The 20,987-nt window shown below is 47.8% G+C and overlaps 1 protein-coding gene across 2 annotated transcripts; it reads right to left on the minus strand.

Annotated features, from left to right (window-relative positions):
* Positions 1-7,337: 7,337 nt before the first annotated feature.
* On the minus strand, positions 7,338-10,100 carry PIGC (phosphatidylinositol glycan anchor biosynthesis class C). Of its 2 annotated transcripts, none has more exons than XM_032613494.1 (2): positions 9,891-10,100; positions 7,338-8,739 (listed from the first exon to the last, which is right to left on the minus strand). In XM_032613494.1, exon 2 carries the CDS (start codon positions 8,521-8,523, stop codon positions 7,630-7,632), a length of 894 nt encoding a protein of 297 aa, XP_032469385.1. In that variant the 5' UTR covers positions 8,524-8,739; positions 9,891-10,100; the 3' UTR covers positions 7,338-7,629. The 2 variants fall into 2 exon arrangements, with proteins under 2 accessions (XP_032469385.1, XP_032469393.1); XM_032613502.1 differs by lacking the exon at positions 9,891-10,100 and adding an exon at positions 9,528-9,638 and having other exon boundaries at positions 7,340-8,739.
* Between the last annotated feature and the right edge of the window lie 10,887 nt (positions 10,101-20,987).

Here is a 20,987-nt window from a genome sequence, read left to right on the forward strand (position 1 = left end):
GCAAATGTTGGGCTGTTGGGAAACAGAACTACCTTATCTCTGGGGAGTCCTCCTGTTAATCACAGTAATAGATCTGGGAAGAAAATGGTGTTTTGAGTTGGCTGGTGATTGCCATTGTTCCCGAGGTAAACAAGCCAACGTTAATTGCACCTGTGAGTTGTAAAAGAAGAAAGACACCAAAAGCAGTGGCATGGTCTAAGCTAGCTCACTCCTACAGAACTTCAGCTGTTTCTACTCTGCCTCTCGCCTGCAGCTGAGCTCGCCAGAGCCCTCTCAGTGGTCAGAAGAGCGTCCCTCCTCAGGCCTGATGGTTCCCAGGACCTTGGGCAAACCCTGGCTCTCACTTCAGCTCTGATCACTTTCCCCAGAATCCAACTTTCTAGAACACTACAAATGGCCCTGCCCCACTGTTGGAAGTTTGCATGGTTCTCGGGAAATTAGTCATTAGCCCCACAAGACTCTTGTCAATATGTCCATTACCCAGAGAACCAGCACATGAATTCCATTCGGGAACAATAAAAAACATGTTCGTGATGACATGAGGATGCCTGCACACTAAGACCACACCTCCTCTGAGGTAAAAAGGAGGCCCCCAGAAATCTCCCCAGCCCTACCCACCAACACTCATATTCTCATCATCTGCCTTGAACCTGCCGGGACTTACATAGCTCTTTATCCCAGCCTAGGTCAGTCCGCCAAAAAGCCCTAGACTGCTGGGTCGCTGTCCTGTATGGAGATTGGAGTACATATCTATTCCATGCTCTTCTCCCCACCTCTCCAACTTCTGAAACCTTTACCCGGTACCCTCTATAATTCGCTGCCCATGATCAGTAAACTTCCCCTAACCTGTCTTCTGGATGTGTCCGTCACCTTCTTTCTCTAACAGGACAGCTCTAAGCGTACTGCTTTCCGGCAGCCTTCTCCAAAGGGGGTGCTTGTCTCCCACAGCCCTTGTACTGCTGAGCCTCACGTGGGGTAGGTATCCTTGTTTCTCATTTTTGCTTTCAGACCATTCATCCTTCCTCCTCCATAAAACCTTCAGCTTTGAACCTCATGCACCAGATTATAGCACATACCCCTCATTTTTGCACTTATGTACCAATCTCCAGTCCATTCTCTCTTATTTCTTGATGATTTTAGCTCCTGTTTCCCTGTCATTGTTTCCAGTACCACTCTTGTCTTCATTCTCAGGGATTTCTACCTAAGTGTAGGTATTCCTTCCAACACCGCCCCCCATCTCACTTCTCATTTCCTTGGACTTCACTCCAGTGACGTTGCCCTCCACCCTACCTCAGCTGCTCACTCCCAAAGTCATAACCTTGTCTTTATCTATTCTCTGACCTTTACTTCCTGTCTTCCAAACCCCTTGAACCTCCAATCCATTGACCTTTGCCCTGTCCCTCACCTCCCTGTCCTTCACCCTTCTTGAGGTTCACTCTCCTTCTTACCTAACGTAAATTCCACGGTCAACCGTTATAATCAGGCCCATGCATAGCTACCGTTCTCCCTTGCCCTTCTCTCAATCTGCTTAATCACCACCCTGGGTAAATTCAATTCTCCGTCTACTCTAGTTTGCACTCATGTAGCTGTACATGGTTAGGAAAATGCACACACAACCCACACACAACGAAGCTTCACTTTAAATTCATGACTACCATTCTCAAGAGAGCCCTTACTACTGCTGGGCAATTACACTATGCATCCCTAGTTCATTCACTCTCCCAATGTCCTGAACTGTTTCATACCTCCTCACTTCATCACTTCCCCCTTACTCTCACATCTCAGCTGATTCTTTGCCTCCTACTTCCCTGAGAAAATTGAAGCAATCAGAAAAGAATTTCCAAAGATTCCCATCACCTCATTTATCCACTAACCATCTACCCACTTACCAGCATCTGTATCTATATTCTCTGCCTTCCCACTATGTTACCATAGATCAACTATCCCTTCCCATCCTAAAGCCAGTCCCTCCACTTGTGCGATAGATCCCATCACCTCTCACCTGCCCAAGAATATTGCCCCAGCAATTAATTCTTCCCTTTCTCACATCAAATATTACTTTCTACTGTTTCATTTCCATCACTATACAAACATGCTGTCATTTCTCCTATCTTAAAAATAAAAAGGTTTCTTGCCCTCACCTCCCCTTTCAGTTTCTGTCCTATTTCCTGTTTCCCCTTTGACGTAAAACTTCCAGAGAGTTGCCTGTACTTGCTGCTCCAATTTCTCTTCTCTTATTCTCTCTTAAATCCACTTCATATAGTTTTTATTCCCACAACTCCACACACACAAAATGTTCTTTTAAGGGACACCAATCACCTCCTCCTTGCTAAATCCGATGGTCAATGCTCAGTCCTCGCTTTCTTTTCTTTTTCTTTTTTTTTTTTTTGCAGTACATGGGCCTTTCACTGCTGTGGCCTCTCCCGCTGCGGAGCACAGGCTCCGGACGTGCAGGCTCAGCGGCCACGGCTCACGGGCCCAGCCGCCCCGCGGCATGTGGGATCTTCCCGGACCGGGGCACGAACCTGTGTCCCCTGCATCGGCAGGCGGACTCTCAACCACTGCGCCACCAGGGAAGCCCAAGCCATCAGTTTCGACTGGACTTCAGCTGTCAGGCTAAGTAGAGGATCACATACTACTATTGCAGTACTGGGTTGCTTTCTTGATTTTTCAGATTTTGATCTGATTACAATTCATCACCCCTTCTTCCTTGAGTCATCTGCACTTGGTTTCCAGGACTCTAAACTCTTGATTTTCCTCCTGTCTCAGTGGTTGTGCTTTCCAAATCTTTTTGCTTATTCTTCTCTCCAACCTTTTACTTTGGATTTCTTAGTCCTCTGTATATGTAAACTTCCTTGGTGATGTCATCCGGTCACGTAGCATTCAATGCCATTTATATACCAACAAGTCTTAAATTTATATCTCAATCCCATACATTGCTCCTAAAACCCAAACTCATATCTTCAACTCCCTACTCAACATTTCAGTTTGGATGTCTACATTTCATACCCTACATGCCTCAAACTGAATTCCCAATCCTCCTCCCCAAAATCTTTATCCGTATCCCCTTGGCCCCCATCTCAATTGATGGCATCTCCATCTTTCAATTTGTTCAGGCCAAAAACCGTAAGAGTCACTTACGATTCTTCTCTTGCATCCATACCCTACATCTAATATGTCAGGAAGACCTTGACTCTACTTTCAAGTTATATCTAGAATGTGACTATTTTTCACCACTTCCTCTGCTATCACTCTGCTCTGAGGCACTGTCATCCCCTGCTTGGATTAATATCAGAGCCTCCTAATGCTTATTTCTGCTCTACTTTTCCCCACAGCAACCAGAATGAGCCCGTTAAAATTTATGTCAGATCATGTCCCTCTTTTTCTCCAAGACCCTCCAGTGTTTCCCATCTCAGAGTAAAAGCCAGAGTCCTTTTAATAGCCTACAATGTCTAGGTGACCCGGCCTCCCACTTTCCCTCTCTGGCCTCCTCTTCTGCTCTCCTTTATCACCCCACCGTGGCCACTCCTGGCTATTCCCCAAACATGCCATGCAGTCTTCTGCCAGGGCCTTTGTAGCAGCTCTTCCCTCGGCCTGGAACTCCCTTCCCCTGAGAATCTGAATAATTCCCTCACCTCCTTCCAATCTTTGGTTAAATGTTACCTTTTCCATAAGACCTACCCTGACCCCCTTACTGAATACCATTGCTACTTTTTTCTTCTTTTTTCAATAGCATTTGTTACCTTCTGCTTATGTTTATTGTCTCTCTCCTCCTGCTAGAATGTAAGCTCCATTAGGTCAAGGGAGTTTGTCCCTTTTACTCGTAGGTGTATCTCAAGCACGCAGGACAAACAGTATCTGTCATGTAGTTAATGTTCAGTAAGTATTTGTTGAATGAATAAATTTCTGAGGCTAAACATCATAAAATGCAAATGGTAGAAGTGAGTAGAGGTGGTCCTAGGTGGACAATACATTTTTTAATAAATAGATGTTGGAGGAAGAGAATAAGGGATAAAGGGGATGATGAGGGGCTTGCTAAAGCATTAAAAGCGACTGCCTACCAGTTAGCCTTTAGCCCTAGGTTAAATTCAAGACACATTGAATTTCATTGTAAAAGGGAACATCAATAACTTCCACAAGATGGCACTGTGTCCAGTCCTGTTTTCCCGCATTCGAAGGGTTTGAAATATCGTAAAATTGTGTGACTGATGCCCTCTGCTGGCTTGTTTTTGTTTTTCTTGACCTTGAGCCTTTGGCTTAAAGATGTAAATGATGGCTCCATATGTTTCCTTGAACATGCTCAATGTGATTCTTACATCCATAATTTAAGCCAGCTGGCCAAAAGCACACTCAAAAGTTTATAGTACTGACACAGCATACAGGCATAACACTGACACCGATTTGATTGCCACACAGAACCACTGTGGTGTGGTGACACTCAGATCCCTGCAACGCATTCTAGCCGCATGCCAGTCATGCATCACGCCCAAATATCAAGCACACGTGCTGCCCTGTGGCTCTACCTGTCCTTCATCCTTCCATCTCAACTACAATCCCTGGTACCATTTTGGAAAGATAGGCAACACTGCCTTCCCATTCCTCCCTCCTTGCTCTCAATTGCCACCACCACCCTCCAGCCTTCCTTATAACTTAGGATGACAAGAAACAGAGCTGGGAGGAAGGGGTACATCTTCTTATACAGGCAAGTATTTGACAAGTTGGGATTTTAATTCCAAAGCTACCCTAACGCTCTCCCCTTCCCTGCCCTCCCCGACCTGCCCACATACACACACCGTAATACTCTCTGGAAATTTAGATCATTAATATCCTATTTGTACCCTTTCAGTGTGGTTTAAATTTAAAAGACTGACTGGATTACTATATTTAAGTGATAGGTAACCTTCCCAAGAACTGTCACATTAGGTCATACCAATTGTTAAGCAGGCCTGCATCCCTATGCCAGCAGCAACCCAGAGAAGCATGCCGTAAGTGAGCCTCATCATCCTTCAGGTAGCAACACCTAAAGGCTTGGGATTTCTTAACATTTATTTGTTTGTTTGGTTGTGCTGGGTCTTAGTTGTGGCATGTAGGCTTCTCTCTAGTTGTGGCACGTGGACTCTAAAGCACGCAGGCTTAGTTGCCCCTCAGCATGTGGGATCTTAGCTCCAAGACCAGGGATCGAACCCACAACCCCTGCATTGGAAGGCGGATTCTTAACCACTGGACCACAAGGGAAGTCCCTTAACACTTTCTTACAAGACAGTTATGGCTTTTTTATGTGCGTTCTTTCCCAAAACTTTTTGGAACCCATTTATATCCCTGGCTTGTGAAACTTCTTAGACTTACATGTAGACAGTGTATAAAATTATTTTTTCATTTGTCTTAAATTTGCTCTGTTCAAATTTCAAAGGGTATCTCCTCCTATAAGTCATGATTTGGTAGGCAAATAACATCCACTTTCACCCTTAATAGTTTTATAGAAATGACTGTATCTCTTTCGAGGCTTCCTTCCAGGCTGTGGTGTTCTATTCTCTAATCCGTTTTCATAGGCCAGCTTCCTTTCCCTCTGATTCCTACCATTTTGGTTATTGCAGTTATCCTTCTGTGATCTAATTCCACTATAGCCTGGTTGTGAGGCAACCAACTCTGTACAAAGAATTCCAAACACAAAAGCACTGGATTCTATTCTCAGTAACCTTCTAGATAATGCCCAGAATTCTGAACCAATGTCCTTCAGATACTACACATGGAACACCTTAGCTTGGGTGTACCATCTCAGGTACCTTGAACTTAACATGCTTCATTCTTATTTTCTTATCTACTTTACTTCCAAACCTGTTCTCACATCTGTTTTCTCATGGTATAGTTACTAGAAAGAATCCACTCAAGGCAGAAGCCTCCCCCCACCCTGCCAGTTCTCTTTCCCTCCCATTGTCCAACATGAATTTACCAAGTTCTGAAAATCTCTCTAATCAGAATCGACACCTCCTTGGTGCAGTCACCACCCTTAGTCTAGACCCTCATTTTTCACTCTTACCACAAGAGCTTCCCATGCTCAGCCTCTGTAGTTCAGCCTGAATCCTGCTACCAGAATTTTATAAACACACACACACACGTGTGTTTGGTGGGAGCCCTATATCCCTTTTCAAAAGCTCCTTAATTTGCCATTGACTCCAGGATCCAGGAATTCAAGGTATTCACCACGCTCAGACCTCAGCCTCTCACTGCAGCCCATCCATTCTGCACTCCCCTCTCCTGCCAGGATGAGTCAGGCCCTGCGCACCTGGACATACACACTGTTCACTCCGGTTGGAATACTCTTCTCCCCACAGTCACCTCTTTTCTCTTTGAACTGAATCTGCTGCCCCACCCTGCACCCGCACATCCAGCCCGTAACACCCCATCCCCTGCCACCTCCACGGGGAACTTCTGCAACCATCAGACTGCAGAGGGTCAGGCCTCGGGTAATTCCAAATGCTATTGTGTGGAAGAGCTGAACATGACAGCACAGGCACATTCATTCATCCCACTGAGGAAGTATTTTTGAAAGGGATTCAAATGTGGGCAACTCTCTGCTCACCAACGTGGATGCAGTTGCTATGTGAGTTCCCTAAAGTTGATCATTGGAAATCCATTCAAATAAGGAAAGTGTATTAAAACATTAAAAAGCAAAAGCTGTTTTATACACCTCTTTACTATATTCAACCACTAAGCCCTGGCCCCATTTCTGATGTGGACTAAATGATAATTATAAGCCAATTCTGGTCAGTCAAGGCATGCAGAGTAGTGGTTACCCTCTTTGGACTGGGCATGCTCTCCCCATAGTTCTAGCTGCCATTAGTCCCACAAAGCATGCCAGCTTCAGCTGCTCGTATTGTTGACCTGGCTCCTAAAGGTCTCTGCCACCCTGGCCCCCAAACCATCTTTTGCTTGCTTGAATCCCACCTGACCTCTAAGACTAAGCTCAAGTGCCATCTCCTCTAATAAGTATTTCCTCATTACTCCAGCTAATTTGACCTCCAGCCTCTTTGAAGTCCCCAACATTTTGCTAGTGTATTATGACACATCATACGCCCCTTGTAGCTAGTTGCATCCACGCTTCATTAAGAACTAAGTGGAAACTGTGAGTCAAGGTTAAGTGACCAATTCTGTGATCTCAGGCCACAAAACTGGACACATCCAGGGTTCTAGGATTTGAGCTGCAGATAAATAACAGAGCCTGCATTTAGTTCACTGAAAAAGGTAAAAGTGACTTTATATGCACACACATTCTCTTATTCTCTCTTCATGTCCCTTCTATCTGCCTTCTGCTCACAGAAAAAATCATAAGACAATTTGATGGATGTTACTTTTTTAATAAATAGAAACCACATCATTTCATTTGTTACAGAGAATAATAATGAGAGGCAATAATTCAAGAGGGCCCCAGGAAGCTTTTTCATCAACAAAGTAACAGAAAGGAGAAGCACCTTCACTGCCCAAGCCTATGGGTAATTTTTTTCTTTTGATTTCTGATCTCCCACCCACATCATTATGCCACTTCCAGAATGGAACTCTGCCTTCAAATCTCCTACTAGTTGGAAGGCTGGTCTATCAGCTTGTCTCAGTAACGGAATGGAGGTCCCTAACTCAGCTGAGGAACCTTGACAAGTCTTCTTTGATTTCAGCCTCATCCCAAGGCCCATGAATGTTTTCTTTAAAAAGCTGCAGGCGAATGAGGTAGAAAGGGCAGAGACATGAGATGGAAACCAGCAGAAGGGCAAAGAGTATGGCTCCCACAGCACTAATGGACAGCAGGCCTCCCAAGGCTGAAAATGCAAAAAGCAGTGTGACTCCCACATAGCTGTGGGGAGTACATGCCTTCAGTTTCTTCTGTAACATGGGCCATAGGGCAAAAATCTGGATGGCAAATGTCACCATGACGAAGGCATGTAGGGACCGGGGCAGGCGTGAGGCAAGGCAGACAGAAGCAAAGATGGCCATGTTCAAGGACAGTGTGCTGGATACAATGGCACCATTGGCACCATAGTCAAAGAAGATGAGGTGGCCTAACAGCATGAAGACTGACATGGCATAGATGGTGTCAGTGCTGACGGACTCTGTCAGAGTCTTCAGCACCGGCGAAAAGCCATATGTGAAAGTTATGAAGACTAGGGCACTCTTCAAGTCAGCCCACCGGGTCCGCCCACTCTTCTTCCGTCCTTCACCTCCATCAATGAGATCAAACAAAACATAGCCAATCAGTGAAGAAGCCAGGCCGGTCCCAAAAAGCCAATGGGGAGCCAGAAGACCCTCATCCATATACCACCAGATAACCACAAAAACACAGACACTGCACAGCTGCTGTATCACCACACTGGACTCAAATACCACAGCCCAATATTGGTATTTCCGGGCATAGATGTTCTTCCGGAGCTCTTCCAGGAAACTCTGATCCACGTAGTTATCAGGAAAAGGCTGTCGCTCATACAAGACCTTCTGCCATCTGGCCTCTTTGGTGTTAGTTACAGGCTGGGCACACATTATCCTTTCGCTCAAACTCAGGCTAGTTCAATCTCCCTTGCAGAAGTCCATGTGGTTCTCAATCTTTATAGTTTTGAAATAAAACCTCTCTGGAAATTCCATGCTGAGCTGTGGGTGATATTGTACCGACTTTCCCTTGCTTTCAAAGGCAGCAACCCAGGCTAGGCCTACAGTAGATGAGTTTGTTCTCTGAGGCAGGACAATACAGCTAAGTTCCTAGAAAAAGAGAGACTATGAATCTATGAAAGTTGTGACAGGTCAAGGGTAGGACTGAGTTAAAATCAAACCAACTTATTGCTTTATTAGAAGTTGATTAGCAGTCTGAACAGAATACACACGGTGGCCATCTTATAATTATGGATATTAAAATTTCATTTCAGATTTTACATTATAATCCCTTGTCAGCTATCACTTATGGAGTGCTCACTATGTGCTAAGAGTGTTACGTAGCTTCTTTCAGTTAATCTCCACAACCTTGCAAATTAGTATCAACCTCACTGTAGCTAGTAAAAAAGCTGAGACTCAAAAGTGCTTAGGTAACTTTAGCCCAAGTTAACAGTGGTAAATAGTGGATCCAGATTTCAATGAAAATTCTGCCCCAAAGCCTGTGCCTCTAAACCAGTTCTTAACTCAGGAGTTCACACATCCTTGAGGTCTATAGATGGGCTTCAGACCGTTCAAAAACCCTGTCAATGCATACTTGTAGTTGTAATTTATGCAAATTTCTAGGATTAGGTTCCTAGCTTTTATTGGGCTCTCAAAGGCATCTGTTACTTAAAATAAAAACAAGTTACCGATCTAAAGACAAAAGTAAACCTCACAATACAGAAAGATATGAGCTTTATGGTTTATTTAACCAAAACCAAGGACTCAAGATTCTTAATCCGTTAACTGAGCTTAACATCCTTTAAAGAGCTATCATCCTACTTATTAACGCCGAAACTCGGGAGGATCAAAGATAATGATACCCTTTTCACACTGGGAAAACTATGAGTCAGAAATACCAAGTTCATCCAGCAAGTCTGCGAGGAAAATTCTTATTGCCCGACCTAATTTCTTCTACAGAGAGCACGATAGGTTTTGCATCACAAGCCAGACACCCTGAGAGCCCCCTCACTGCAGCAGGGAACCCAGCCCGGGGATCTCACGGCCGCCGCGGGGGCTGGAGTGGTCAGAGGCGCCGAAAAGGCAACGCCCGCCTGCAAGGCGGGGGAGGGGGCGGGGGGTGGGGCAGGGTAGGGCGTCCCACGCGCCCTACTCCCCCTCCCGGGCCTCCCCCGCCCCGCCGCCGCCCCTCACCCGGCCTCGGGCCATGCGGGGGATGCGGGAGGAGGCCCGGACACACTGACTCCCACATCGGAACCCACCTGCCCGCGAGTTCGTAGGGGTGCGCGGCAGCGGGAGAGCGGCCCGCCCGCCTCCTTCCCCATCCGGGGCGCCGGGGTCGTGTCGGCGGCCGAGCACTTCCGGGACTGCCACAACCTCCGCGGTTAGAGCAGCCCTTCCTCGGCCTTCGCGGCCGCTGCTGCTCCCTCCTGGCCGCTCAGAGGAACTTCCGGCTCCTATCCCGTAAAGAACTCTCTGAGCCAGGAAAGCGGATGCTCAACGGGGAGACTGGGACGTAGCGTCCGAAGGCAAGGGAGAGAGGCTGGGCTAGAGAGAAGAGAGAATTATAACGGCTACTTTGATGGAGCTCCTATTATGAACTCAGGCCCTCAGCTGGCGACTTCCCATGCATCCGTGCATCCACTGGACACATATTCACTAAATATCTACAGGTATCAAGCACTGTTTTAGGTACTAGTGGTAACAGCAGTGAACAGAACAGACAAAAATCCCTCCCCTCATGAAGGTTTCTGTCTTGTGCATTGACCTGTAAAGTGATGATATCGTCCTCCTCTCATGGAAGACAAAACTGAAGCTCAGAGAGGTGGTGATTTTTCCAAGGCCATACAGTTGGGAAGTGGATTAACCAAGATTAATATCCAATTGTCTAGAGCTTCAAAGTGCAGTTCTTTCCTCTGCCTCCTAGAAGGGATGAGGGTGGAGGGCCCATGACTGAAAACAGCCAGGACACTTTGAATAGGTACTAATGTTCAGCTGAGGGTCATGGAAATACAAGCAGATGCATGAACAGATGGAGTAATGAAGAAGCAAGGGATATAGTAGAATACAAGATGTAGTGGGACACAAAAGTCAGAAAACCTAAATCCACTCACTAGCTGTGTGACTCAGCAAATCACACTGTGCTAAAGCTTTGATTTCTTCATCTGTAAAATGGAGATAACACTATTTCCTCTTGCTACTTAATGGGAGAGTCAACAGGGTCAAATATGAACATAAAAAATGCTTTGTAAAGTGTTGACTGCTGTGTAGCTGCTATTAGCTTACTTTGATCATCCTAATGATGGAAATAGCCAAGTGCAATAAACCCTGCAAAATGATCTCTTTCATTTCCTTCCAGGTTTCTGTTCCAAGATTGACAAGATTCCGTGGTTTATGAGGCCAGCCTCATAAACAGCCATTAGCGCTCAGCCCCCCCGAAAAGGTAATAGCTCAGCCGCTGAGGGCAAAGGTTTCAAGCAAGGTCTCATGGAAGATGATTTCTTAAGGGTTAAGGGCAGTCATCTGAGGGGCACAGCTGATCAGTTGAGAGACATTAGTCAGGTGCTCAAAACCCAGAAAGGGCCAGGGTTTCTAAGACAAAAGTGAGCCCTGAGAATTGGCCTGGCTGGAGGAGTAAGACCTCAATTAACCTCCCTCTGTACCACCACCACTTAACAATGCAAGAGAATTTTGCCCATGGACACTGCCTTTCAAAAGACTTCTGTCCTCTTCATCATCTTTTCTCCCTGCTTTAGCTTGAAGTTTTAAAATTCTAACCATCAAAAGTCTAGAACCATAAATTCCTGTCTTTTACAGAGTAGCAACTTCCTATATTTAACTTTGAGACAATCTCCTCCAATCTCACCAGTCCTGCCCTTTCAAACTAACTGCTATGGAACACGTTTCTATTTTCAAAATTGGGGGAAATTCATGGGTAGGGAGCTGCCACTTGAAATAAGTGGGTTTCCTCATTCCTCCCCCGTTTTTGATCCCCAGGTGTAGTGATATACCCCAAGGGGGGATGAAAGGAAGGGTGAGTGTGAAAGCTAGAAAGATTATGCTCTCTGAAACAGTCTTTCCTCCTGTTGGTAACTGTCACGTACCCTCCTGCCCATGGATAAATGACTCTCCATGAGGGATATCCCCTCCAAATCCCCCACTTCAATAACATGTACCTTTGCTTTGCCTGCTGCAGTTTTAAAACACCACGTTCTCAGTAAGCAGCTAAACAATTTTGGTGTATTTTCAGAGCACCTATGAAATGTTTGTTGTTCGATTCTGGGTTTTTCTTTTTTTCCATAACTTTGAATATATCTAAACTCTAGCTAATGTCTTAGTATAAAGCAGGCATCAGAGATTGAATAACCCAAAGGCTTATTTACTAATAAAAAACACAGGTACATAGTTCTTATTAAAGAGTTGTTAGCAGTTCAGGGGATCACCATGAGTAATGACAATTTAAGCACCTTTTTAATTGGAGGCAGGGTACAAACTCACCTAACAACGGTAGTCAGATGGTCGGCATAAATGAATAGAGCTGGCCAAAGGGAACTGTAGTGAAGGGGAGATCACCTCCCTTCAGGATTGGGACTGCCTGCAGGTATGTGACCCCAGTGGCCAGATCTGCTGGGTTTTCCAACAATAGCAGAAATCTGGATTTTCATGTGAAATGGCTCATGTCTGACATCGAAATAGGGTAACACTCCACTATCCCATCCCACCCCAGCCCCTTAGACTTGCCCCTGCAGCCAGGAGCAAAGCACCCCTATGCATGGCTCTCTCACCCCCAGCTCCCTTTTTCCTTGATTGTACAAACCTCTGGTAGGGGGTGAGGAGGGGACTCAGGGTGGGGGGCTTGAAAAAGGCAGGCCCAGAGCACAACTGATCACCCTCAGAACTTGCTCGCTTTCACAGCCGGACCCCCGAGTGTCAGAGGGGACGGCCAGCTGAGAAGGGAAAGAGTAGTTTTTCCTGCAGCCAGACATGCTTGAGCTAGTTGCAAGGAGAAATTACCTCACATGGTCTGCTGAAGCTCTACTCATGTCTGTACTGGGAGGATTTGGGCAGCAATCTCAACTCTTGTTAAGAGACATGGCGCTTATCTACCTCGCAAGAATTCTAAGACGACTGGACAGCACCTGTGAGGTGCCCTGAGCTTTCAGAAGGACAAGAGTAGAAATGGAAAGTCTTTGGAAGGATTGCTTTAAGTATCAACAGTTCCTAAGGATTGGAAACTCTTCATGTGGCCAAAGCTCTGAGTTCCAAGCTGTTTATTTTCGGCAAAACCTTTTTTTGAGAACTTGGTTAGAAAGTTCTGAATGTGCTTTAAGTATTACCTAGCTTTGGACAGGCAATTTCAACACAGAACAGTCTGAAAAAGAGAAAGGAACATTTAGCGAAATGTGCTCAGAGCACCCCTAATTGTGAGCTCTGGAAACACACCTACAGGCTTGGAGGAGGTGAGACCTGGGTCTGAAGATCACTGCCTACAGACCACTTCCTTCCAGGAGGTCTCTCTCAGGTTGGCCTGACTGTGCTGAGCCACACCCATCATCAGCCTCAAAAGCCCTCAGGTCACACCGGGTCCTGTTTGTTTGAGATTATTGTGTGCTGAAGCAGTTCCAAAGTGGCCTCTGGTCTCTCCTGGTCAGCATTTGGGTGTCAAGTCCAAGGCCAACTGTTCACATATCAAAGACAAAGGCAGTGAAATCAGACCTGGGTCAGACCTGCCTCCCCACTCTCCCAGGGCCCAGGAAAATAGTGGGAGAAATAAAACAATAAATGCCTCATGGACACCAAACTCCCTGCGCATGCCTTTGTTATAAATGAACAAGGGACAGTGAAATCTTTCCTCATAAGAGAGGAGAGGTGTTGTTGGCAGAACTACCAGCGTTCCGAGTGAGTTTCCATTTTCTAGGGAGGCCGGGCCAGGCACAGGGCTGTACACACAGGCTGTTTACAATGCTCAGGCCCCCTGCACACCCTGGCTCCTTACACTGTAATAAAATGCACCACAGCAGCCAGCAGGGCGGGTCACCCTGGGAAGAGAACTGATGTTATCTCTGCAGCATCTCTGCCTCACCTTCTGCCTGGAAAGAAGGAATGTTCCAGGGGAAAAGTGTAGTTGGAAGGAGATGTTTCATGGGAGGAAATGGATTGTTTCAGGTTGCAGGGACAGAAACTGAGAAAGCAGGGCAGGCAGGAGAGGGACTGCTTTGTTAAATATCAATTAAATATCCATCTGCTTTTCTGAACAATTATTTTCATTGCCTTGTTTTGCACACTCTCTGACAATCTAGAACTGGCATTGGTTAGGTTCAAAAACAAAAGGGACAGGAGAAGCCAGAGTGACTAAAAAGAGGGAAAATCTTGTGGCAGCTCCAAAATGACCTGGGGCCCTCCAGGATCAGAGTGGGGAGCAACTCCTTGGGTGTCCCTAGGGTCCTCTCTGAAACAGCCAGAGCCTGGTTCTTCAAACCAGCGACTACGGTTCTAACTTGCTCTTGTTTTGATTCCTCAGATATCCTCATTCCTCTGCACTTTTCTGGTTTCATCCAGAAGGCTATGAATTTGCCAATTTTGTTCCAAGTTCCAGATGTCTTATCTAAGGTACTCATTTTTTTTTTTTTAATTGAAAAGAAACCTGGGACTTTCCTGGTGGTCCAGTGGTTGGGAATCCGCCTTCCAATGCAGGGGACGTGGGTTCGAGCCCTGGTCGGGGAGCTAGGATCCCACATGCCGCTGCAGGCAACTAAGCCCGTGCGATGCAACTACTGAGCTCGCACTCTGGAGCCCACACAGCACGACGAAGACCCAGTGCAGCCAAAATAAAAATTTAAAAAAAGGAATAAAACACCATAGCTAGTTCTAGAATGACAGAAAATTTGGATACAGAGCCATTTCCTATCTCCTTAACACAGCCCTGAGTCTGGATCATCGTCGGTGTTTAACAGAGATTTGTTGAAAGACGTGAATGAACCCCTCTCCTGCACCCTGTCTTGAGTGTCTTAGGGCTCCGTCCACTAGAACTAAGAATCAGGTTAGAATCATCAAAAAGGGAACCCCCAAAAATTCATATTGAGGGATCTTCCCTGAGACCTTCAGAGACTGCTTCTAGCCTGTGTCCAGAACGAACCCTTTTCTGCAGTCTCTAACCCCCTACCCCACCCACCATGAACCCCTCTGTCTCCCACCTACAACCCCCTAAACCCATGGAATTTCGCGTTAAGAGCTCGTGATCTCCCCTTCACCTCACGGAAACCTGCCACGACTGGCTGCCGAGTGACACTCCGGGACGCTGCGCTCCAGGGGGCCGGGGGGGATACCCACATCAGGGGTGTTTGTGCAGCGAGCATCTGCCCCAGGTGGAGGCAGACAGAGGACTCTCGGGGATGAGAGCAGTTTCTCCACCCGAAAGATCACAAGTCACACAGCCAGGGCCACTGAAGGCAGCACGCGAAGCGGCGTTCCGAGAGCAGCCGGCGCATTGCCCACTCGCAGCCAGAGCCAAGGGTGAGCCGCAGTGGGGACGAGCCCCCGTGTCAGGGGATAACGCTTACAGAGTCTTCGTGTCGCTTGGCTGAACGCAGACACAGAATAAGGCAGATGCCACCCACACAAATGAGTGCGCGGACGGCCAGGTACGCAACCGCGGAATAAGAGAGAGAGGGGCAAAGTACTGGCGAGAGGAGGTGGGAGGAAAGGTCACCTGCGGGCCGGGGGCGGGGCGAGCGGAGATGGGGCGAGGGAATGATTCAAGAGGAAGCGGCATCTGCGCTGGATCTGGAAGATATTCTTTCCACAAGCGGAGGAACAGCCGGGGGAGCAGAGACAGGGAGACAGCGGGCGGGCAGAACATCAAGGAATCAGGCCGGCAGGAGCACTGGCTGAAGTGGGAGGGACCTAAGGAGAGGGGTGGACCCCGCCCGGGCACAGAGGGGACGTGCGAACGTTCCCGGTTCACAAGCACAGAAGTGGGTCAGGGCTGTGCTTGAGAGTCAAGCACGAATCCCCCTAACACCCTAGACTGGACAGGCAAGTAGGTAAGAAATGCACGGAGGGGCCTGGGCGGAGACAGGGCTGACCCCTCTGTTGCTGCAGAGCCAGCAAGAAGCCTACTAGTCACTCGTCTCCGAACTTCTTACTGAGACAGGCTCTCCCCTGCTACCGAGCGCCTCCTCGTCCGGGTCTGTTCTGGGTCTCAGTACACCGTGCAATCCTGGGCAGTGAGGTTCTGAGGCCGGGGAGGAAAGCGTCTCTAATGAGCGGGTCGAGCGAGAGGCACCCACTTCAGCAGAGCTTAGAATTTCACGGCTGCAATACTCACATGCGGCCACTAGATGGAAGCCAAGAGCAACAGCTTCCGCGGCCTGGCCAATAGGCTGGGCCCGCGGGGAATGGTCTCTAGGCGGACCCAGGAGGTCGCAAGTCCGTCGCTCCTGCTGGGGCAGGAGACCCAGGTACCTCATGAACCCCTAACCCTCACCATCACCCTGTCGGAGGCTGACCCTCCACCAGAGAAGGAGAGAGAGAGAGAGTCGCTCTTGCTGATTGGAAGGGCTAACAGGCGTAGGGGAGAACAAAAGTTTACTGTACCTTTGCTGTCTTAGGGTTTAGGGCTGGGCCTGAGAATTAAATTGACAGAGTAACAGGAGAAAAGCATGTAAATTTATTTACTAGAAGTTTTATGTGACACAGGACCCTTTATAAGGAAATGAAGACCCAAAGTGGCAAAACCTGAATGTTTTTATAGTAGGTTAAAAAAAGAGGGGCAAGTGTGGAAAAGTAACTAAACTGTGGGGAGGCTAAAGGAGGATAAGAACTATTTTGAAAAGGTCTGTTTGTACAGAATTCTCTTGGCTTCAACTTCTTGTCCTTGAAGATAAGAATGATGCTTTCCTCCTGGTATTAGGACATCTCCCATTTGGGGTTTTTTCTCCTGATTTCAGAAGGAAAGGAGGAGGGTCAGAGCACCCTTCTTGCACCTGCTGTTTCTTCCAAGTGTCTTAGCTCAAAATGATGCTGAGGCCAAAGTGGCAGATTTGGGGGAGGCATATTCTGCCACCCTTCATAGGGACCTGGGATCCCTGTTCCGTTGGGGCACCTGGCAGCTACCTCACGTCAGATCCTTGCCTGCCACACAGACCTCCTCAGATCTGAATCCAGCCCCAGAGTCAGCTGCGAGCTTGATGCCTGCATGTGTGCGCTGCTCCTTTCTAGAGAGAAAACTGTGCTGTACCTTGTGGGAGTGGAATGCACTATCTCTTATCTCTTTCTACTCCTCCAAATCAGGGACCTGTTAGGAAGCTGTGGTAGCCCCGCAGCCAACTAGAGGTCCAGGCCCCAGGGCACAGGTGCAAAGGTCCTGCCACCTGGCGCCTGACCTCCTCACCATCACAGGTCAAAAGGCAGAACTTCGAACATCCACATTCCAAATGGCCTTTCTGTCCTGCCCAGGAGCCCTCCCAGGGCAGGGGCGAGTCTCTGTGTGACTGGAGCACGATGCCTTAGTGAACAGCCAGAGAGACAGAGAAGAAACAGAGGCTCAGAGACAGAAAGACAGGGAGAGGGAGACAAACATCAAGACAGCAGAAGCCAGAGACACATAGAGAGGTCAGGGGACAACAGAAACCAAAAAGGAAACAGAAGAGGAGAGTCGGAGCTACCAAAGAAGAAAAACAGAAAATGCAGACAGAGAAATGAGGCCTAAACACTTCCCCATTTAAACACCTGTGGAGCAGCTTCTTTACTAGGCAGGGCTTTCACCTGTGTTTTCCAGGCCTTGACAAAGGACTCCTCCGGATGCCGTGAAAGAAGAAAGCGAGCCATGATAATTGGATACTTGAGGTCAGGAGGTGACTTAGAGCTCACGGACAGGCAGAGCCGACGTGGGGCTGATCGGGGAACTGCAGCGGGAGCCCCTGGAGCCCCTTTGCCTGCTTGCAGGGTTGGCTGTGACCAATTCTTTGAGGAGAATAAAGTGCCCCTCACTCCCTCCATTCCTGCCCCCAGCCCCGGCTACTCTCCTTGACTGGCTATGTTGTTTCAGTCTTAACGAGTCAGGGGAAAGAGGAGAGCATTGTTTATGTTGCTTTGGGCAGACCTGTGACAAAAAGCCCTGGGTGACAACACTGCAGTGGAGATGTGGCTGGGAACACATATAGGAGGCGACTTCTGGTTTTCTTACCACTGAGAACTCTATTATTTTTCTCTCATTGACTCTCAGTTTTTGAAAATTCATGACCACCAGGGAAACATCCTCATATACTCCCCATCCCTTCTCCTGTTGATGAAACACATACAACAAGTACAACGTTTAAAGGGAAGTACTGATGAATACCACTGATCTGAAATAATGATCTAAGTGTAAATAATGATATAAATAATGAAATAAAAACCAAGTTTAACATGTCTGGATGGGAAGTACATGGCTGTCGACCATTTCGTGTATGTTTGAAATTTTTCCTAGTGAACAGTAAGAGTTTTTTTTTTTTTTTTTTTTTTGCGGTACGCGGGCCTCTCACTGTTGCGGCCTCTCCCGTTGCGGAGCACAGGCTCCGGACGCGCAGGCTCAGCGGCCACGACTCACGGGCCCCGCTGCTCCACGGCATGTGGGATCCTCCCGGACAGGGGCACGAACCCGCGTCCCCTAGCATCGGCAGGCGGACTCTCAACCACTGCGCCACCAGGGAAGCCCAGTAAGAGTATTTTTAAAACTGTGTTCAGCTTTGTTCTTTAATTGAGATGCTTGGTATTGTCAGAGAGCAGGAAAATGTGTAATTATGATAGGGTTTTCTTTGTTTGAATATTGAAAATATTTCTCTGACCACTACTTTTTGGATCCTAAGGGATACAGGAATCATTATGTCCTGATATGGACCCTGAGAGTCCACTCTCTTCCTGCGAAAAGGTACTCTTTCTTTGACCCTTTATCCAAAGAACTTTCTGGCTGATGGAAACTAAGTGTATGTGCTACTGGACCTTTCTGGGCCAGTTTCCTCACTGTGTTCAATGAAAGAGTTGAAGTAGGTGACTGATGAGGTGCCTCCCAGTTAAGGCAGGAGAGGGAAGGAGGAAAGGAGCAGAGGCCTTGGGTGAGATCAGAGGCACATTTGTTGGTGCCCCTCGACTCATGCTTGTGGTGGCTATTTTTAAAGTTGCCATCTGGTGCTTCCATTTTTCAGTTTTTGTTATGTGGACAGGTGTGTGTGTGTGAGAGAGAGAGAGAAACAGAGGAGAGGAAGAGGGAGGGAGAGGGAGAAACAATTCTGTTTCTTTCCCAAAGATTCAAGGAGGCCAAGGCCTTGGGCCACGAGCCGGAGCTTAGGCACCTGAGCAGACACTGAGCTCAGATACGAAGGTGTTTCCAGGTGTGAAGTGTGAAGAGCAGGCTTTGGCTTCTGGGGCCCAGCTGAGCTCTGCGTCATGCCTTGGCCTGGCTGTCCTGTCACACTGACATCTGCTCTCCTGGGGACAGCTGCTCGGGAAAGGAGAACCCCATGAACATTTCCGAGCCTCCTTTCTTGGTGGCTCTGAGTGTACAGATGATACAGCTGGGGGGCCTGTGCTCAGAACCACCGGCCAGTTCACTCTCCATTCCTGCTAGTGTGCTGAGCGGGCCCGAGGGAAACCGGGAGTGAGAAGGACGTGCTGCGGAAGGAAAAGGCCTTGGTTTCAGGGCTGAGGAAGGAAGCTGAGGCCCAGGGAGGACACAGAATCCCAAACTGTCTGCGTCGGCTGCTTTGTAGACCTGCCAGGCAGGATTGCCCATCACGGCTGCCTAACAAACACATTGCACAGACAGCCCCAGGGCCTCGCCCGCCTCTCCAAGTGAGGAGGGATGCGGTGGCTCTTCTCAGGGATGAGGCTTTGGCTGACAGCGAGTCTCTGGTGGAGTCACTGCCACTTTCCTGGCAGAGGTGACTGAAGCCACACATCAAAGACTTTTTCTTCTCTACATAGACAGCGTGGGCAGGATTAGAGTTGGCCTCTGGCCTATTGGCTGCAGAAACCAGCAGCACCGGGGGGATGGGAGGCCCAGGGCGTTTCTATGACTGACCACGGCCAAGTCACTCAGCACCAGGTCTGGAGCCGAGCAATTTGCTTCCAGCCTCTGCGTTTCCTAAGAATTTGGTACAGATGAATTTGTTGCACACAAATGTCCTGTAATGTTTCCCTGAGCACAGTGCTGTTATAATAGTGATCTTCACACATGTGTGTCTTGTAGGAATTTATGGACATACATGTATGCTGGTCATGTCTCTGTTTATACCTGATAGCTTAAAACGCTTACACTGACTCATTCATTCAGCCAACATGTGTTGAATGCCTACTGTGTGCCAATTCCGAGATGGGTTCTAGATTCCTGTCCTATTTCGGGTCAGGGGTGTTCATCAGTACTTCCCTTGGAAACTTGTACTTGTCGTTATACATGTTTGATCAACATAAACAGGAGAAGGACTTAGGAGTACGCAGGGTAGTTCCTGTGGTGATCACAAGCTTTCAAACTTGAGCCAAGCAGAAAGAAATAATGAAAAGAGTTCTCGGTGGTGAGAAAATTGGAAGTCAGCCTCTTATACATCCAAAGATGTGTGAGATACGTTCTTGCTCTTAAAGAACTCTAAGCCTGGCGGAGGAAACAAACACATTAAAAAAAAAAAAAAGAATAACAGTACAAATTGCAACAAGAGTTATACCAAATCTGTGATGGAACCCGAGAGGCAGGCACCCAGGTAAGGGGGTCAGGAGAAAGATTTTCTGAGAAAGAAACATCTAAGCTATATCATAAAGGGTAAGGAGTTAACAAGGCCAGACAGGGCAATATATATGGCATTTTTCCCCTCAGATTCCAAAGGATGACAGTCATCGTGGTGGGGGACTCTGTTTTTTGTGTTTTTTTTTTTGCGGTACGCGGGCCTCTCACTGTTGTGGCCTCTTCCGTTGCGGAGCACAGGCTCTGGACGCGCAGGCTCAGCGTCCATGGCTCACGGGCCCAGCCGCTCTGCAGCATGTGGGATCTTCCCAGACCGGGGCATGAACCCGCATCCCCTGCATCGGCAGGCGGACTCTCAACCACTGCGCCACCAGGGAAGCCCGTGGTGGGGGACTCTGGAGTCACAGTTTCAGCTGTCATTCACCTAGCAAGCTCCTGCCGTGCTCCATGCGTGTCTGTTGCTTGGTTTGCCATGAACTCCGTGATTCCAATCCCTGTCGGGTCTGGTGTATTCTTATGCAGAAACCAGAAGTCCGGAAAAGGTGGCAGAACCAACTGCAAGAAAGACAAGCATCCGCTTCTAACTCGACTAAAACCAAACCTGCCTGAGAACCTTCCCACCCCACCTCCAGCATCCAGGCCTTCC

Source organism: Phocoena sinus, chromosome 1 (assembly GCF_008692025.1).
Source record: "Phocoena sinus isolate mPhoSin1 chromosome 1, mPhoSin1.pri, whole genome shotgun sequence".
NCBI lineage: Eukaryota > Metazoa > Chordata > Mammalia > Artiodactyla > Phocoenidae > Phocoena > Phocoena sinus.

What these genes read in the sequence shown, in the direction of transcription:
- PIGC (XM_032613494.1), bottom strand. Translation starts at nt 8,523, where the DNA reads ATGTGTGCCCAGCCTGTAACTAACACCAAAGAGGCCAGATGGCAGAAG.